Raw genomic sequence first — 21,207 nt, forward strand, 5'->3', positions numbered from 1 at the left:
TTATGTGAACTCTTTACTGAAAGCGAGTCAGCATGTTAATGTTTTAAAGCAAAGGAAAATTTGAAACAAAATCTCTTCTAGGGGTAGTGAAGGGAATTTGTATTCATGGTTCAGCAGACAGGAAAATAATGAGAAGAGGTGAGAAGCTTCATGAAATAAAGTTAAACAAAAGCACTAGACTGAAACACATTTTATTTTGATAAAGGGAGATTGCATGAATTGTATGAACATAAACCATGAAGATATTTGTACTCAGAATAATTTTTGAGGGGAAAACAGTAACTGAGATTTTGCGAAACATTCTGTGCATTATGGCATTTGTAGAAATACAATAAAATACGTACAGGATATCTCCATTTTCTAGAGAATGTAGGCTAAACCCCTAACTCCTCACAGCAAATGCTCAGCGTGAAGAAAGGCAGTGTAAAGTTGAGTGCAATGCGCCTACCTTGTAGGCATCCTAGACATTACCTAGAGCAGCGTAACAAGGGCTCTCGTTGCTTGCAAAATGGCCCAAAAGAAGAGAATAATGAGAGTATTAAGCTGCCAACGTTGCTTCTTGAACAAGAGGGGTCATCTGAGCTCAGTAGCCATCTAAGAGTAAGGCGGTTTGGAGTCTTAACGCTAAAGCAGCTGCAGCAGACCTATGTGTCGGCACCTCCCACAGGGACGATCTGTCCTCCAAAAGCTTTGAATTTATGTCCAACTTTACTTGCCCAGAAGTTAGGTGCGCTGAATTCTCCGCTCGTCTTCTTTCTGGCCACTCACGCGGAAAATGAGTTTGGAGAGGAGCGCGTCACGCTGGGGTGCCCTGCGCCGCTGCCCGGAGGGGGTGGAGGACAGGCTCTGGAGCGGCATTTGGGATTGCTTGGACTTTAGTTCCCAAGCTGAACTCTGGATTTTGAACGATAGTTATAATCTACACCTGTGAAAATTAGGCCACCATCCATTTTTCACCTTGAGTCATAAGTTACAATGAAAATTAATCAGACTTTTTTTCCAAATCGGTGCTTTTTTTACCAAGTTGACACAACACTGTGCTGTAACACGAATAACTGAGAGTCATATGCAAACTATCAACTTCAGGCACCTATTTAGGTTTTGCCGTTTCTAAAAGGTGGGTACTCAGCCTCAGCAGAATGATTTACATCACCCACATGAAGAGCCCCAACTACCTCCTGCGCAGTCAGAGTAAGATCTGAGTGCTTCCAAAGGCTTCCAAAAAACAAGCCAAAGGTTCTGTGTTGGGATCACCATACCAATCACTATGTTAGGAGCACTTCCACAGGAGTCTTCATGGTGTCGGCACATGCAGTTATTCATGCTGGATTGTTGCTGCTAGCATATGGCAGTTCCCAGAAAACAAATGAAAGACCACAAAATACTTTCAATTCTGTTAAACAGGCACATCATTACTTGAATGTTACTGACATTGAAAGCATGGAGCTATGAGGGTGATCAGAGCAGTGTCACAGTTTTCCTGACGCCAAAGCACGTTATTAAACAACAGAAAACACTTCTAAGAAAGGACACATGATACTTACAGAAATAATAAATCATGCCTCATTTGTAACTTTTGCACAGAGCCATATGAAATGCAGATAGAAACTCGTAAATTTTTTGTTGGTGACATATAATGCTTCAGAACAGTGTAATTTTTCACCCGTTCATTTGGGGCGATCATGAATGACTAGAGTTTGCATGAAGAATGCATAAATACTGTGACAAACAGGGAGCTATCAAGATGATTTTAATGACTTGTGCATGCCTCTCTTCTATTTCTTGGTAATTGCTGATTTGCTGTGTGATTAAATCAAAGACTGCTCTTCAGGAAGAAAGAGGAAGAAATTAAAAAGTGGCAAAGACAAGACTGCAGCCCAAAGTAAATAATGTCAAAGATTGTAAGACAATGGCGGATGCCTCATCAGTTGTGAAATAAACACTTTCCAGATTGACACTTAGGATCAAAACACATCCTGAATTGGAAAGATGCTGGTATTAGAGAAGGGGAATTGTGTCTGGATTGTCAGACTGGCTGACACCCCTTCTTAGGGAGACTTGCGGGGGTCTAGAGCTGTATTCAGAGACGCTTCGGCCATCGTTGGGACCGGATCCGTGCGCTGCCCAAGCGACAGCCTCCAAGGACCCGTTTAGCTGGTGGTGGAGTCTCCCGGAGAGGAAAAAGGACCAGCGCTAACCTAACCCTAGGAAGGGCTGGCAGAGCAGCCAGGTTCGTTAACGATGGGGAGAGATCTCGCTGGGAACAGGCAGCGGCCTGGAGTGAGGTTTGTCGGAGGCCGAAGCTTAGTGCCGTCTGGGAACTGGCAGGGATTTTAACGGCTGGAGCTGACGCAGCGGCCAAACTGACTCCAGCGTAACGCCGACCTCGAGGATGAACTCGAGAGGCACAGAAGCGAGAGAAGTACATCTCACCTCGTAACCACGTCGTACACAACGTGAGCTTCCACTGGAAAAATTCATCAGAATGTGAACTTTGATTTCAGTGGTGTTTTAAGCCGGAATTTTTTCCCCAAAGTGTTACTATGCATTTCCAAAACTTTTTTCCCAAGTCTGCTCAGTATTCTAAAGAAATGTGAATGTTTCCCATATGAATCAAACAAGGTTTATGGCTTTTCACAAGTTTTATTGACATGTGGTACCGAGCGCCTGCCATAATGAAGGAAATTCATGTCAGTGGGAATGCTAGAAAGAAAAAAAGAAGGTGATTTATTAGGAGCGGTATCTCTTCTTAAAGCTGGCTTAAATTTAAAAGAATTTGCCAGCGTCTGTCTAAAGACTTTGCTGATTTTTGTATCCACATGTGAGCAACATGGAATCCTATAATTGCACCACACTGTTCTCAAAACCGTTCTGCAAAGATATACTGTGTTAAGGAAGCCCTTTTATTAATGACAGTGTACTTGGCAAAGGACCCAGGAACCGTATCAGTGAGAGAACCACTCAGAAACATGCTTATTCTAAACTTTCGAGTCTCCTGTTACACTGGGGTTACATGGTTGTAGCTCTTGTGACCTTAGCAGAATTATTCCTAATTTATACCGGCATAACCGAGTAGATTCAAACCTCAGAGAGCCACTGGAAATACCAATAGGATAAAAAGCTCCGGTTTTAGTACGGCACTTAGAAATGAGCTGGGAGATTTCAGCACTGGGAGAAGTAACTGGAGAGGCTGATCGGACATGACACCTGGAAAGTTAGTGTTGTGGAATACTTAGCACCTTCAGAGAGAGGGTTTTAGGTAGTGTATATATCTATTGAACTAATTACATCGTTTATCTTAGCTAATCGCATTTCTGGGCAGGGATCCAAATGTTAGTTCGGCAGGATAGGTGGAGCGACATATATATTTTATCAATAAGATAAGCCGAGTCAGTAGCAAAGCTTGTGAAAGAGTGCAAGAAAAAAGCACTCTTGTCATCAGTGTAGGCATGACTTACAGTAAGAGCACTGAAGGGGAGATTTCAAAGTTCTGTACGAAAATTTCACTTTTACAATGTAAAACTGAATTTTTTTAAGCTTGCATTTGATTGTTTCATGTATACTCAAATGTATAATTAACTTGGCTATAAACCATCTTTCTTTCTGCATAAAGTTGATCTGTCAAAGATAAAATCTCCTGCTCTTCAAAGCTACAGGAGATATTCCCCATGAATGTACCAGTTCAGGAACAGTCAAAAAAGAAAACATATTCTTGAGGGTAATGAACTAGCCGAGTCAACAAAATAAATTATTATGGCCAAATATTAAATCTGTGAAGACAACAATGCAGCAATACCAGTTCCTGCAGATGCAGCCTAGTACAATTCTGTTTATGCCAAGATAGCATGCTATTAGATTTAAAGGGTACCATGAAATTTCCAGGCACTTCTGACTGACAAAGAATATTCTTCACCTTTATTTTACAGTCTTTCTGAAAAAAGGAACTTGCAAAAAATGTCCTGCAATCATTTGTGTCTGATTGTGCTCAAATCCGCTTATAAGAGAAGCCTGGTTTACTTGCAGAGTTTCTGGATGACTAAACCTATGTTTTAAATAACAGCATGAATAACAGCAGGGAGATAGGACTGGGAAGAAATCTCCTTCATGACTGAGGGTTACTGAATCCCATCCTTTTTTCTCTATTTGATGTCAATGTTTCATTTTACACTCTCTTCCTCATGAAGCAGAGACGCTCACATGTTGAAATACACTGACGTGGGGTGAAATTCTTCACCTGGGCACTTGGACTTTGTACAGTCGAAGAAAAATTGTTCAGGAGGAAAAAACACCTTCCCTTGAGTCTTTCTGCTGCCTTCGAGACATATATGACGTATGGGCATCCACTGACCCTGCCCTCCTTGCTCCGTGCCCATTCCAGCGCATTTTAAGTTTGTAAACCTCCTTGGTCATGCATCGGTCCCTGTTTTCTTTGTGTATTGAGGTACACTGGGCACTTCTGAGATTTCTAGCTAATTTTCAAATGGTAACTCTGCAGAGGCGGTGTTAGGAAGGGGTAGAGGATCCATTTTTTTCAGGCAAATAAACACAGTAACTTGGCTTAAGGCCCTGTTGCAAAGGAAGGCTGCAATATCTACATGCCTCTGAGGTTTAAGGTGGCAAGTGATCTATGATGGATATCATTCTCTATTCATGTCTGGTAAAAAGGTACTTCGTTTATTTTCACCTGTAATAAAGTGTTGGATCATTCCACAGCCTCCTTATTGAATGAAATGGATCTTCTCCTTTGTCTTCAGTGTCAGGTTGATCCATAGTGGTAAAAAAATAACGATTTAATAGAACTTCAGCATCTTTTGATTCTGCCGTTACATCTGTTAGCTCACCACTTTCCCTTAAGACAGAGAATGTGACAAAAACCAGTGAGACGCCAGGAACAGACACACTGGTACTTAACTATTAATTTGTTTGAAAAATCAGAGAGCTTTCTTCCTTTCTAACTTTCACTGTGTTCAGTGGGGACTACCCAGGCCTTTTGTAACACAAGCATAGACACACACAAGTGCATCATATAGTTCGTAAACTGATGAAGCTCTGTCTTATTTGATTTTATTTTTATTTTAGTCCTTATTTTTCCAGAACAACTGTGCAGATGGTTAGAAAACACTAAGGAAGAGATTTTTAAATGCTGCTTGTTTAGTCTGCTCTTGCATTTTGCAGCTGACACCAGTCTTGGAACAGATGATGTTTATGATGATAAAGGGTGCCAGTGTGATGTGTCAGTAGAAGATCTCACCCCTGCTCTTAAAACTGTCATCAGAGCAATCAGGTGAGTCAAAAAAACTGAATGAATAAATATTTGAGATTTCTTTAACTAAGGTACTAATTAACTGCATGTCAATTAATAAAATGGTAATTAGTGGAACTTATTAGATGGCTCTATTTGTTAACTAACTTATGTTAATATAGTTTATTTATGCTTCCTTTTCACCAGTATTTTAATTAAAAGTTAAAATATTTTATCTATTCTGTTATCAGCTTTTCAATGTCTAAAAATGCTACATGATTTGACTCAGAAAAGAAAGAGACTAATGAATGCTGGTTTCCACCAGATTTCCTGTAATCCAAAATACTGTCATCCAATTTGATGTAGTTTTACTGAATGTGTATCACCTTGCCTGGAAAAATTATTCTCTTTAAAAGTTTAGGGGTTTATTGCGGTTCCATATTCCTGAAACTGTCTGTCATACGACTTCCATTGCAATTTTCTTCTGGTACCAGCAGAATAATTACATTCATTCAATTGTGCAAAGCCTTGCCTGCCACTATCCATTGAACTAAATATAACCCCAATAATTTAAAACTAATAGTCTCCTTATTTTCCAAGAAAGCAGAAAACTGCATTGAAACTTATAAAATTACCTGTATTGGAACCTTAAACTTAGCATTCGCCCTCCTGAGACTGTCACGGCTCTTCGTCTTCCTGAATATTTTGAAGTGCAAATCCCGACAGGCAAAATCCCCGCCATAAAGAGTACAAGGAGAAGCAAGGAGAGCTCAGGCATCCCCTTTCTGCTGACAGCAAACCCGAGGTTCTCGCCGGGGTCACCCCACTGGCTCTGCATCACGGTCACGGCAGTGCCCAGCACCCTTCTTGCAGGCAGCGGCCACAGGGGATTTCTGCAAAACCCCGTGGAAAGATGATGTTTTCCTGCAGGGAGACTCTCGCCTGAGTTTTCTCAGCACTATGGGAAGAAAGAACTCCAGCTCTTTATCAAATAATTTCATACACTGATAACCTATGGGCTACCTGTATTTCCTTCCCCTTTTTCCCGATTGCCGATGAAGACAGATAGCGAGTGAGGCTGTTTCTAATACTTTTCTACCAGCACAGACAGCTTGACAGATCACTTGCAGACATCTGTTCCGGCCATTTTTCCAACCTGCCTGGAAACGACCTCACAGGACGTGTCAGATACCAGGTCCATGTCCACAGGCACTGCAACTGGCAACTCAAATGTCTCCGCTGAGAACCACCTCTTGCCAGCGGTGTTTCAGCAGGTGGCAGAAATCCTTCCACACAGCGGACACCCACCTACAAGGCAGGCATATTCCTACAAATGGAAAATGCTCAAATTAGGAACAATCGGCATGGTCCGTTGGCTCTGGTGCCAAAGATCCTTGCCTGTGATGTTGCATTTTAAACAGACTGGTTGACTCTTGGCTCCAGGTGCACCTTGCCACTGTACTGGCAAGCGATACCAACGGTCATCTCATTCCTAATACTGTCCAAATTCCTTAAGATCAACTTCACATTTTAATACTAAATTCATGGGGCTTGTTTTCAAAGGTGCCACTGGACTCTTCAATGCATCACCTGCATCTTTGCTTGGTTCTCTTGGTAATTGCCAGCTCAAATGGAAAGTAACCGAATGTGAAGGACATAGTTGGCAAACTTTCTCCACAGTGCCATCCGCAGAAATGTTCTAATAAGAAAAGCAAAGATGCAACAGTTTGTTTCAGACATGCACTATTTAACTGATAAGAGTCAACTTTTTAGATTATCTCCAACTATTTCTCTGCACACTTGGCTTACCAAAACCCAACTCATTTCACCACTCAGGCTGAGAATAAGAATTCTGCATTCAATTCAATTCAATGCTATCAATTAGCCACGAATGTCTCTCATCTCGCCCGGCAGATGTTAGTGTTTCACTAGATTCCAAACGGCACGTACATCTTGCTTCAGAAACATACCTTAGTTTGAAATCTTTAAAGCAGTAATATGCCATGATCTTCAGACTTCTGTTAAATGCTATACCTTAATCTCTCAAAATCAAGAGACTGATAATTCAGTTCGTCAGGTAGCTGATACTCCTCTTTCTGATTAGTCAGAGTATCTGTTACCTGACTACACTGGGATCTATGCAAACATCTGAAGAAGGATCTGAGACACTATATAGTAACTGTAGAATTTCAAGATGATAACATCTGCCTATATGGAAACTTTGTGCCTCATTTTGAAGTTTGTTTTCAGCAACAGCTTTGAATTGCAAAGGCAATAGGGGAGGGTGGAAGCTGTTTTTCCTTTCTCGCTGGTATACAGGAGCAGATGAAGATGGAAGATACTTGCATAGCTTCCTGTGATACTATGCAAAAGACCCCAAATATAACCACACACAGTTGAATCCATTCTGGCTACATCACCTTGAAAAATTGCAATAAGGAAGAGTAATTCTTTTTTCCTGCTTAGAGCAGGGTACAAACTGTTTTACAGTGATACAAATGGTCCTTTTGTTTAGGGAAAAAAATGAAATTAGCAAAATTAATTCATGCCTGTGGCTCTACAGAGGTAGGGCCTCTCTCAGCTTTGGAATCAGAAAGAACTGGGGGTTTTTTTCTGTGAAAGGAGCCTAGACTATGCTGGTTACTCTCAGGTTGTACAGCCTTGAAATAGCAAAAGACAAAAACTGGTTTATTTATCATCTTTCATTTTGGTAATTTCAAAGTGTACTGCTTCAGTTTTGACCTTGCTTACTTACGTTTTTCCCAGGACTACTTTATTCTCCAAACCAACTTTTTCATTTTTAAGCAAACAAACCCCAATACTTCCATTTTGAAATGGTCAAACCAGGAGATGGAGAGAACAGTCCTTTCCTGAAAAAGCTCTTATCATATTGGCCCTTTCCAGAAATAGGACTCCCAACCAGTCCTACGGAAGACCCACTGGGCAGACCTGTCCGGTAACAGGGCAAGCTGCCAGCCTCCTCTCAAAACCCCCCAGGCTGAGTCTTCCACAGCCCACCTCTCGTGCTGCCCCTTCCACCCCCTCCTTACTACAAACTCTTTGTCAGGAAAGATCAACTGAGGCAGCAGGGAAGGTATGGAAAAGCCGCTCGATGCATTTGCACCATGTCGGTACGCCGAGCCTTTGCAACAGCAGGTTTTGTAGCAGCGCTCAACCCGCCCTAGTCTTGTCGTGAACAAAAAGCCATTAATATCCTGCAGAGTTCCTGGAGACTAACAAAAAACATTGCATTTTCCAGCTCTGTTAGTTCACAATGATGAGTGTATATAAAAGAGACTAAAAAGAAGATGAGGATACCTTGTTTCCATATATTGAGATATCTCTGATCATTTTTCATAGCTAGAAGCACTAAATTCAGTAACACTCGCCACAATGGAAATGATGGAATTATTTTACTATTTATGGAATATAAAATTAGATTTGAGAAGCATAAATAAATATGCAATAGGAAATAACTGCAATGGCAGGAAGATGAACTTGCTGACCTAAGAGGTCTTTTCTCTCTTTAACTCCAGTGATTGCATAGATATGTTTCCATTTGTTGTTATTAAGAAATAATAATAATAAATGTAGCTAAACGTAATGAAACTTGAGAATTCTTAAGCTGATAAGCTGTATGGTTGAATAGTCATACATATTTAATAGCCAAAGAAGGAAAATATAATTTACCATTTATGTTCACTCTTTGAAATGTTTCTGCTACACCTATAAAATCTATTTTTAGCAGCCATTACGAGTTTGTTCAACGGCAGTGTTTCAGAATCCTCTATTTCTTTTAAATCCCAACACGTTGTATATTTTCTGCCCAGATGGTCTTCAGAGTCTAGGCAAGGCTCTTAGATGTGCCTCTGGCTACGACAACACTGTGCTTGGGAGAAAACAATGTCTCCGGCTCCTCGGGGATGGGTTAGTCCAGGTGAAGACCCGAGAGAGGAGGCAGTTTTGACCCACTCACCCGTAGTGGAACTCTCTCTCAACCACCTTTGTCTGTTGGCCTCTCTGTACTGGATCCTGATCTCTTCTGCAGGTTGCAGTTTACTAGGAAGAAGGGTTATTTGGCAAGGTAAGGGTAGAGAGGCGGAGGAACCAGCACAACGAGATCTGTGGGCATCTGCTTTCCTGGTGTAGTAAGCGAGCAACCCGCCTGTGGTCACCTCATCTAGCTACGGATAAAACAGCCTACCTGTCTTAATCTTCACGGCAGTAACCACGTACAAGTTCACCTGAATCCCGATAGAATGAAGCCCCATTTCTTCCTGAGATAGTGACAAGACTGACAAGATACAGGTTTAAAAAAATAACAGGAGTACGACGGGGCTGCACAGAGGATTAGAGATGTTCTGACTCGGTGCCGGTCTCAGTGAAGTGCAGAATAGCTTTTAATGCTGGAAGGGGCAACATGAATGGAAATTAAAATGCAACAAATGCCAGGAAAGATAGGCAACCTGCCCCTGTAATTCTAGATCGGTGCTGATCCTGCATTTGACAAGAGTTAAATGAAATGGATGCTGCTTTTGGCTCCTAGGGGTCAGTTAGACAAAAGCCGGTATTGGACCTGTAACTTGCTACAAATTACCAGGGCACGTAAAGATTAGTGGCACCTGTGGTTTAGATGTTAACTACAGAAAAAGCACTTTGATATATTGGTCTAATTCAACACAAAAGTCTTTTTTTCTGCTCTCCTCTGGATGCATCATTGAAATAGGCTGCTTTTTAGGGCTAATTCTCACCTGAAAATTGTCACGCTTGTGACTTGGGTAGGTTTACAACCGTGTATCGTCTATCACATTAGTTATCAGTTATAAAACAGCGCCTCGCTACACGGCATACAGCGATTTAAAAATACAAATGATGTTTTCAAAAGCCATGGGGACTACACGGTTTTGTTCTGTTGGGTTAATTCTTACTTTCAATTACTGCTGTTTGTTTGGTCAGTACGAGCAGCTCAGCACTGCCAGTGGCGACTCAGTTTCGTTTATGCTGAGTCTTGCTTGCCCCCCTGTGGCATAAATAGAAAAGACAGACCGAGCTGTAGCTGTTTGCCCTATTCCTCCCGTTTGTGTTAAGGGCTGGTGCATGAAATGCTTGGGGGGTGAATAATTCTGCTCTCATTTTCCCTTTTTTGGTACAGGTAAGTTACCCACCCGAACCGAACTCTTTGTTTTTATCCCACAGGAACACCCCAGAACGGGAACTTTTTATTCTAGAAGCACGAATGAAGGAAGCTTAAAGGCTTTTTTTTTTTTTCACAATTTTTTAATATGCTCTATATAGTTGTAATAATCTTCCAGGATGGGTGTTCAAGACTATCAAGTTCAATTACATAGTTATTTCAAGATATAGAAAGCCAATTGAGTTTTTTAAATTGACAGTAAATAACTATGGAGAATCAATCAAATTTAATAACTGCAAAGCAGTTGCTAGGCTCCATGACTGAAAGAATTTGAGTTTTCTGTTTATTAATTAACTTGCAGGCTTTTAAAATGCCAGTCTTTTATAACCCTTCGGGTTTTTTCACAGTGTATGTAAAATGTTATATATTTGAAACAAAAAGAAGTAAGCAATATAACCCTGCTGAAGTTAATTAAGATGGCATCACATGAGCTAATACGTAAACCAGAAATAGTACAGTTACACCTCACTGGTACAGCCGTGATGCTTTTGATCCTGTGTTTGACTTCTGAACATTATGAACAAACTGCCTTGATAAGCAAAAAACCCCTGTTATTAAGCTGCAAAGCAGTAATGAAGGCTTTTGTGCACACTGATTAAGCAGCTCCTATGGCTGTTAGTAAAAACTAGTCTTCTGTCTCTTCTCTTGTAAAATCACCCAGTTGTGGTAAACTCAGTTGTCTTCAATTACGCTATTAATCCTCTGGCTCTGCTTTTCTAACAGACTTTCACATTTTTACTTCATCAAGAGCGTGAAGTAAAAAATTGTGGCCACCAAAACAGAGAGTATAATAACAAAAGAATGATACTTTTCCTGTATGTCAGCTACCTCATTTATTCTTTGTAACCTGAATAAAAAACTAGATTCCAGGAGATTGTCTGTGCTGTCAGACTATTGTGAACAGAACATCTTGGCATCATTTGACAGCTAAAAGAAAAAAAAATTTGCATCCCAGCTTCAGAGGCCTTCAGATTACAAAAGACGCCAAAAGCCATTAGTCTGTAGAACTGGCTGACAATGGAAAAGAGGAAAGTGCATCATCTGACATGTTTAAAACTGCATGGAGATCAGTCCTGAACTGTCAAGGTGATGGACTACTCCTAAGAGGCCTTTTCCATTTTTAATTTCTATCATCAGAATCATGGTTCAAGCTCTCCACCCGTGACAAGCAATCTCATTTTTCACTGGAAGTTACCAGAATGGGAAATATCAACAACCTAAGCACTGTGGGAAAAGGCTGATATTATTTGGAAGAACATTTGTATGTATGATGCAGAAATCAGTAGAGGATCACTATATGCTATTAATCTGACTCTACACACCTATTATCACAATGTCTGTCCTAACTATACAAAGTATGGTTTTCCTAAATTCCACTAAAACACTACTCATCTATTTCTATTGCAGAGTGAGAGCCATGTTTTGGGGTTTATTATAATTCATTGTCTTACAGCTGCTAAATACATATCATAGTAAACACAGAGGAAATATATTAGCATGAAATACTGGCTTTTGGAATAGGATACCAATTTACTGTCTCTGCTTTTTTAATTGCAATAGATGGGAAATATCAGCAGTTTGGCCCTAATGGGGATTCATAAGCTCTGTAACACAGCCTGGAACAGCCAACACACCTGATCCCTCAGCTTCTCTCCCAGTTCTTGCACAGTTCTCTCTTCTGCGGTTCTCATGTAAACCAAGGAGAACTGCAGGTTTTGCCAGCTGACCTGGAAAATCGGCTCACTGTCATTTACTTTCCAAATTTGTCATTTCTATTATTTAAAATCTGCAATTTAATATCAAGCTTTTCACGCTAAGAAGAGCTACTCAGTGGACATCACATATTTACGTAAGCATCGCAGAAACTTGTGCAAGTCTCACATAAAGAACATACGCCATTCATCAATTTTGGCTATTTACTGTTATCTGATACTTATTATTCTGCAGTAGAATTCAAGGGAAAAAATCACCAATGCTAATTAAACAATAATTCCCATAGATTTCAATATGGAACAAACATGAAAACTTCTCTTTAGCCTGCAAAGTTTGATCTTAAGTCAGGAAAATAAATTAAAAACAAATACTTAGGCCTGTATGTTAATTAACAATAAAAATTGATGAAAAATTAATTATGTGCATAAATTTAAATTTTTTACAAAATGGAAAGCAAAGAACTTAAAATGAGCACCAGAAAAAGAATACTATTATTTATGGTTGTGTAATCAATTTGTTAGAGAAATCTTTCCTCTAATGAGGACAGAAGTAGCTTAAGCACAAATGTAGCTTACAGAATACCCCACTCAAGTCAGCGGGACTAACCCCAGGTTTAAGTTAAGCATGTACTTCACTACCTTTCATATCAGGCACCTAGCATAAAAAAGCCAAATAGGTGTGTACTGATAAGTTAAACATGCTCTGCACTGTTACCTGATCTTATTTAAATAACAATTCAAAGGGATAGCTACAACACATTTGTACTTACACATTTGTACTTATAAAAACAATTGTGTAAACAGAAAAGTTTACTTGCACAAGCTGTATTGAAAATACCTTCCATTTAAAAATTAGCTGTCAGATTTTTGTCAGTGGAATACATTGTGTTGTTTCATAACTGTTGAAGATTAATCTGTGAAATGTTTTTTCCCCACAGAATTATGAAATTTCATGTTGCAAAGAGAAAGTTTAAGGAAACACTTCGTCCATATGATGTCAAAGATGTCATTGAACAGTATTCAGCGGGTCATCTAGATATGTTATGCAGGATTAAGAGTCTTCAGTCACGGTAAGGAAAGAATAATTTCTCTCTGCATAAGCATCTTATGTTATGTCATTCACTGCATAATGAATATTGGTAACGTTTAACATTTCTGTGTTATATTTGGGTACAAATTTTCATCCATGCTTCAGCCCAGCCTCTCTTTCTGCGAACACAGCTCAGCCAGAAATTACATTGTGGGTAAAAGCACAAAAAAACATGTATCTAAACTGTTGCCAGAAAATGGAAGTCTGAACAATAGAAAAGGTAATACTTTATCTGTAAAGCCCATTCATAAACAAGGAATTTAGTCAGGAGGTTGCCAAAAGGATGAAGTCGACAATGAGAACTGCCTTTCTCCCATCCCAGACTTTCTCTTTTCACATAAAAGAAATTGGGAACTACTGGTAATGTACTGTGTCTGTAGTTTTTATGTTCTAGATTCTCAGCAATAATAATTAAAGCAAAAACAAAAACAAAACCACAACATCGCATCACGTGTATCTTTACAAGCATCATGGCTTAGATTCCTCCTTCAAACTGACAACTTTCCCAGGACTCGATGCTGCTGTTAGGATGGGAGAGCTGAGGGTGGCACGGGTATGGCTGTTCTTCCACAAACAACATCAGCCTGCTGCAGAGCCCAACTCGTCTCTTCCCTTCTCAGCAAGTCTAGCCCCGGCTCTCCCAGATGATGGCTAAGTTCTTGGCCCTGGTTAGTGCCAGCAGAAAAGAAAAGCCGTCTCAAATGCTCAAAAATCATGGGGGTTTTTTCCTTAATTAATAAAATTAAGTTTGTTTTCTTTCTCAAGTGCTTTGCTGAAGTACTGTGATTTTAATTTTTCATGTATGGGTAGAGCAAACGCTGCCATATCATCACTGTTTTCAGGAATCACAGCAGCTTTTGATTTCTCTTACAGCGTTGACCAAATTCTTGGGAAAGGACAAATCACAGCAGATAAAAGAAGTAGAGAAAAGAATCCTGCAGAGAATGAGACAACCGATGACCTCAGTATGTTAGGGCGTGTAGTCAAAGTGGAAAAACAGGTAGAGTGATTATCTGTGTTGCTTTGTCTTGCTCTATTGCTCATGCCTTTTGTGTATTCTATTGCCAGTTTCAAAGGCTGAACAGGTAAAATATTTTTTTCTAATATCTGCTTCATTTACATGTTGAAATAAAATTGATATTAATCATATTACCTTAACAGTCTTCCATGTACAGAAAAGTAAGTAAGGAAAAATCGCAGGTTACTAATTTTTTTTCCCTTTTATTAGCTTGCCTCTGAAAAATTTACACCTCTTTTGACATTGTTTTTCAAGGGTCAATAGCATATACCAAGCTCCTTCCATTTTTCTCTTCAGCAGTCACATTTGTCCTTTGCTTGGGTTCCAAATGTTTTAAATTAGTAGTTGGCATTAATGTTAACCTTTTCCTCTCCTCCTGTAGGTACAATCCATTGAGTCAAAACTGGACTGTCTATTAGATATTTATCAACAAGTTTTGCGAAAAGGATCTGCATCCGCGCTCACTTTGGCTTCATTTCAAATGCCAGCTTTTGAGTGTGAGCAGACTTCTGATTATCAGAGTCCATCAGACAGCAAAGATTTGTCTAATTCTGCACAAGTTAGTGGATGTGTATCCAGATCAGCTAGTGCCAATCTGCCTCGTGGCCTACAGCTTATACTGACACCAAATGAATTTAGCACTCAGGCTTACTATGCTTTTAGTCCAGCTATGCATAGTCAAGCAACGCAAGTGCCAAACGACGGACCTGCAGCAGTTAATAATACATCAAACCAAATAAACCAGGCAACTAAGCCAGCAACTCCAACAACATTACAAATACCACCTTTCTCATCAATGAAGCATATCAATAGGCCTGAGCCCGTTCATATTATTCCTGTAACCACACAGGAAAATATTCCCGATGTCACCGCTTGCCTTGTTGCATCAAAGGATAAAGGACAAGTTGCACAGCCCAGTGTGACGAAGGATCTCACATGGAGAAAAAGTCTGGATACAGAAGGGGAACCTTTGCTCTCAGTTAAACCTGTGGTGCAAATGGATTTAGGTAAATCTTTATCTGTACAAAACCTTATACAATCAACAGAAGAACTGAATGTACAGATGGCTGGCAGTGACTCCAGTGGTTCCAGAGGTAGCCAAGACGTATACTCCAAATGGAGGGAGTCAAAATTATTTATAACTGATGAAGAGTTGGAGACAGAGGCAGGAACAGAGACTACTGAAGCCATCTCGCGCCCATTAGTGGAAACAACTCTCTCTGCTGACTCTCTAAGGACTGGAATATCAAGATCATCTCAAAGCATCTGCAAGCCAGGGGACGGTACAGAAGCACTCAATCTGCTCCACGTCAAACTTAAATAACAGCTTGTGGGCTTTCTTCATTGGCTGGGTCATCCCTCTAGTCATACATATCATAGCATGAACTGTTTTGAAAGCCTTTTTAATAAGAGGAAATCACAAAAATCAGGATGAATCTGCAAAGCAGTTGAATGAGCCCATATCTCCTAGTTGCATGAAAATGCATGTTTAAGTGATGGCTAACATTCAAATTTACACCTACAGTACAGCAGCCTTTCATGTAGTACAGTAGGTTTAAATAACGAGTTGCCTACAAAGCTAATGCTGCAGGATGTATCAAAAAGCAAAAATTTGAGCATTTAGACCTAGTGCCGTTTCTACAGGGCAGAAGTAAAAATCGTAAGGTTTTAAAGCACTTTGCTTCTGAACTAATTAAATATATATATATATAATGTCCTGATTTAGATGATAGTTTATGTTTACAACAAAAAAATTATCTACAGCTGCTAGCAAGGTACCAAGGAAACCAGTAATATGGGATTAGAAATGGCCACCAGTTGCAAGATACACACATTAGCTCATTAGTAATCAGTTATTTTTAACTCTGAAAAACAGTATGTTAATATCCATCCGATTTTTGGTGATTTAGTGCTGTGGCAAAAGTACCTGACACACCACTATCATGTTGTTCTTTATAACAAGAACATTATTTTGCTACAAAGAGTTTGTATTTTAAGGAATGGGGCTGGCCTCAGAAGTGGATAACCTGGGTGACTGCACTAAAAATTCAGAGGAATCTCTCCTTCTTCCAGACACATTGAGGAGCTGTCTTGTGAATCTGAAACATTTTGGCAGTAGTAGGTGACGGAAGCAAGGAGGCGCTGCCTTTATTGTAGAAGTAATATTTCCTTCTGTGGAAATTCTTGCAATTTTCCTTGCAGTCTGACAGCACTTCATAAGTCTGGGAAAGGAGGAAAAATGAGGAACTGAAATACAGAGTAAAACTAAAGAGGACAGAACAGGGAAGAGAGAAAGACAACACAATCAATGAAGAAAAAAAAAAAAGAATATGGATTTAGATGGGCAGGAAGGGAAATTATCCCAGAAAATAAAACAAGGAAGGTAAAGAGGCAAAAAGATATTTTTTTTTTTTTTTAAATCCACCCTGTTGGTCACAGATATTGAGTGCTATTTCCAAAAAAAAGCCATGTAGGCAATCAGAAATGGAAATAGAAGTAGGGAAGACCACCTTAACTGAAAAAAGCCCTGAAGGCAAGGGGTTTTTTGTTTGGTTGGTTTTGTTTGTTTGCTTTTTAAATAAAAAGGGAGGGGGACAGAGGGGAAAGTGGTTACACTCTTATAGCTCAACACTGTGTCCCAACTGCAGTCATTTCTTGTGAACTTTCCAAGAAAGGACCTTCATCCTCCTTCCTCCCAATACCCGAGTTTTCAAATTCAAAGCCTCCATCAGACCGAGCATTCCTGCTTGATACATCCTCTTTTTTCCTTACCCTGACCTACACTTCACTTCTGCTGAGATGCAGGAGCAGCGTTAGAGCCTACCTGCACATCCCCAGCAAAGGCTTTGCCGCTGGGAGAACCCTTGCGGAGCCTAAACAGGTTTTCGCTCTTCCCAGCTGAATGAGGTTTCTGTGTGTCGTCTCCCCCCCCCCCCCCCCAATTTACACCCCACCTGCACCACTGGCTTGTAGACAACCCGACTCGGGCTCAGCTTCCCTCTAGCAGCAGGAACGCCGAATGTACAGGGGTGCCCGTGCCAGCTCACTCAGGGCAGTGTTTTCTCAAGGCCCAGACATACCTGCTGGGAACTTACCATGTACAACAAAAACATCACTCCAAGTCTTAACCATGGCTAAATGCTGTAGATTGTATTGTGAAGGACTTGATCTGTTTACTATGAAACCATTGTAATTTCTGCTTCCATATTTCCTTTACCGAAGTATTCCTGGATGTTACATGACAACCTTATTATGTGAAAGTACATGCAAACTGTAGAGTGTATATATTGTGTCGTTATACGGGGTCCACGGATGGTACACTGTGTTCCATGGCTTACGCCGGAGCAAACTTCAGCTGTTAAATCCTGAAAGGCACCTTGAAGCACAATTTCCTCACCACTGATTTGCCATATCATTTACCACATTCAGCCTTTCCTGCTTTTATGTGCTGTCTGATCATACTAAAGCCTGATTACAACAGTAATTTTGTGAGGATAAATAGGGGTTTTTCCACATCTCAGTTCATTTAACCATTAACTTATTTGAATGTCTGCAGTTTATCCAGACAGATCTGTAAGTTTAAAGTACTATCCAAAATTTAACAACTTACAAGTTTTTTTTAGCCTTCTCTTTCTTTTTCCTAACGGTTTATGGTGCCTTTCTTGCCTTTCATACGAAGCCTCCTGCTGCCCTAAGCATAAACCTGCATTTGGGTTCAGTTAAGGAGCAAGAGATGGGGCACATGGCAACTGTGTGTCAGTAACGAAACTCCCTTCCCTTCCTTGACGAGATCGCAAAATCAAGGCATCGTGTATTGGACACCATTCTTCCACCTTTATCTGCATGAGTGGATGGTTGCACCCCCATTGAGCCTGTAAGGAGTCAATGGGAGAACTGAGCATTGGCCCTGCCTGTACCGATTCCGCACAGAAACGGGGTCTTGGGTTTTGCTGATGATTTATCTCACAGAAACTTGGTATTTTTGCCTTAAATGACATGCTTGAGTCCTTCTAATTTTAAGTTAATTTATTTAATACAATTTTGTGCACAAAAGAATGAGTTCTATAAATTATGTATGAAAATGTTAATGTCTTTACAAAGTCCTAATAAATCCAGAAGATCGTATCTTTTCAAATTATGGTTTAAAATCCTAATTTTTCTTTTATGCTCACCATTATTATTTTTGTAGCTGCAAGTCTTATCATATAGGAATTTTTTAACATAATATTGATAGAAAATAGAAAAAGTAGTGAATATATGAAATTCTGGAGAGGAAGAATTATTTGTTTGGATTTTTATAGGCTTTGCTCATATTTCCTCATGAGGAGTTTCCTGTTTCTACGCTCTCTCGTTAAAAGACAGTGTCATGACTGACAGTCATTCATTGGTTTCACAAAAGAAGGATCTGTCTGGCTTTTCAAGTCTTGTCCTGAGCTGCTTATTAAAGCCCAGCTCATGACGGCTAATAAGAATTGTTCATGAGTTGGGACAAAGGACAATTTTTTTTCTGATTTACAATCCGCTTGAGGATTGTTGAAGAGAGAATTTGAACTTAAGTAAGAGCTTCAGGAATTAAGGCCTATCCAAATAACTGTTTTCTGATCAGCATGTTTCTTGTACCTGACTGAAGAGAGAACTGAAAAGAATAGTTTTGATTATTATTATTTGTTTAAAAATTTGTATTTGCTCCTGGCTTATAGGATCTATACTTTTTATTTAAATATGAATATGGTGTTTTAGCCTAGGGTTCAAGATTGCAAAGATCATACACTTATTCACAGTGCCCATGGTTGTTCCATATGTTTTTGAGATAATCCTACTTAGAGTGACTGCTCTCATTATAGTATAGTGATGAGTAATTCACCGGCTCTTCTGTGATAAGTCAAATCATACTGAATTGCTGATGTATAGTAGAACATCTGATGTACAGTAGTATTTCTGGATTGGGACCTGCAATCCTTACTCAAGCAAAAATTCTATGGAATTCATTCATTCTATGGAATTCAAGAATTTTTCTTGAATCGGGAGCTCAGATTCAAATCCTTATTTTGTTGGGCATCTGTTTAAAGTGAAAATGGTAATATTCCAGTTATTTCCTGAGGAAACTAATACTTAGCTGAATTTACCCATGTCACATTGACTATATAAAAAATAACGCACAAAGTACTGATGTAAAAAAGGAAGAAGAGAAGGGACATTTTTAAAAAGCACAGAGAAAAGGAGAATAATCAGAAAAGAGGAGTAAGCAGGAAAAGAAAATATAACAGCAAAGGAACAAAAAAAAAGGGTTTAAACACCTGAGGCTAAATTCATCCTTGGATGGCTTCACTGACTTCAATGAATTCACTGCCCAACCGGGTGAAGTTCAGCCTCCATTGGGATAACCAGGCTCAGTTCCACTGACCTTAAAGGAACTGAACTCACCTATACCAGGAATGAACTTGCCTCTCTGGGCCAACTTTTAGCCTGACTCATATGTCATCCAATCCTTTTGGATTCATTAGGTTTGAATGAAATACAGGTCAGAAAAGAATTTGCCCCAGATATTTCTGCTTCACATTTTTTTTCAAGTGTGTTAATCGACTTAATTCAAATGGATTACAACATCACACAAAGTGCTGTCACTGTCTAAAAAGGTTAATTGGTTTTTGAAATAAGAATTGTCCCCTGCAGCGTCAGTGGAAGCATGTAGCATCTCCTTGTTCATTCATCTGGATGCAAATGTGGCCATTCATTCAGCTGCGGCCACACATAGGACAAGTCCAGACATATCCAATATCATCTGCTATTGGAAGCATTTTTGACTTCTTTGAAAGATAAAAAAGACAGTTTCGTAACAGGCTAAGAAAGCACGACGGCAGCTTCCACTGACACTGCAATGACATTAGCCAGTACATTACAATGTTGATTGTAACTTCTTGACAAAGTTGAATCCATATTGTTGTTAATAAAAATGATTTGAAAAGTACCATGCTTACTGGGTTTTTTTCCTTACATAAAAGATTGCACGGAGTGAGCACATATCAGGCAAGAAAAATATTTAAACTGGCTCATTGTTTTCCTTTTGAAGTTTTGTCATTTTTTATTAAGTGGACGAAAACACCACAAAGGAAGCTTACTAGAATAAAATGTGCACAAACCAGTCAGATACCTTCAGTTCCTGGTAACTGTTTACAGCAGAATTTACTTAAACTTCAGATGTTTCAGCACCTCTATGAAAATGAGTTTGGAAGTTATTTTTACCTTCCCTGTTAGATAAACAGTAATTGATTCAGCATCGGCAATCGGGGGCCTGTGTGAGGAGCAGGATTCCTCAGGGAAGGCTCATCCCCTACCTCAGTTTAACTTGAGGCCTAGGTGAAGACCTTTCCTCTGCGCTGAATCATGGAATTCGCTCTAGAATGCTACCGCACCAAACACACAGCCTTCTTTCCCCACTTCGCTCTTCCTGCAGTCCTGCTGAAGACAAACTTTAGTATTTGAGTGTAAAGCATTAAATACAGAGAGCCTGTTCCGGTGGTCACTGCCCCTGTGGAGGTGTCAAAATCAGAGCAAGATATTTCCATGTACAGGCTACCCCCTGCCCCTCTGGTGAATATAATCTTAGATCCAGAAATTTAAAGATGCAGTCTCCAGAAAGGCAGATTTTTCACGTCAGCCATTTGTACCCACAGGCTACATGAACACTGCCACGCTCTGCCTAAGAATACACACAGGAAAGGGGAAAAAGGCAAGCACGTATGCACGCTCTTCTTGTGTGAATCCAGGCAGTCTTGCTTCACATGTACGTAGAGAGAGCAGGGAAGGGTCAGAAGAGAGCGGCGTGACGTTTTTCCTGCGGACTTACCCTGCAGGTCACCACGGCCAGGCACAGGCAGCCATGTGCATCCATGGAGACACATCGGTTCACGTTCACCGTTCAGCTCTGTACAACAGGAGTACACAACCGTG

General features: G+C 40.0%; 1 protein-coding gene across 1 annotated transcript in view; it reads left to right on the forward strand.

Annotated features, from left to right (window-relative positions):
- KCNQ5 (potassium voltage-gated channel subfamily Q member 5) overlaps nucleotides 1-20,224 on the forward strand; it is a 285,555-nt gene extending 265,331 nt beyond the window's left edge. Inside the window, exons 11-14 of the mRNA XM_049817803.1 lie at nucleotides 5,176-5,284; nucleotides 13,087-13,218; nucleotides 14,112-14,238; nucleotides 14,639-20,224. Of these exons, the coding sequence (XP_049673760.1) occupies nucleotides 5,176-5,284; nucleotides 13,087-13,218; nucleotides 14,112-14,238; nucleotides 14,639-15,580 (1,310 nt within the window). The 3' untranslated portion in view covers nucleotides 15,581-20,224. The remainder of the gene's footprint in view (nucleotides 1-5,175; nucleotides 5,285-13,086; nucleotides 13,219-14,111; nucleotides 14,239-14,638) is intronic.
- Nucleotides 20,225-21,207: the final 983 nt, after the last annotated feature.

Source organism: Accipiter gentilis, chromosome 15, assembly GCF_929443795.1.
Source record: "Accipiter gentilis chromosome 15, bAccGen1.1, whole genome shotgun sequence".
Lineage (NCBI taxonomy): Eukaryota > Metazoa > Chordata > Aves > Accipitriformes > Accipitridae > Astur > Astur gentilis.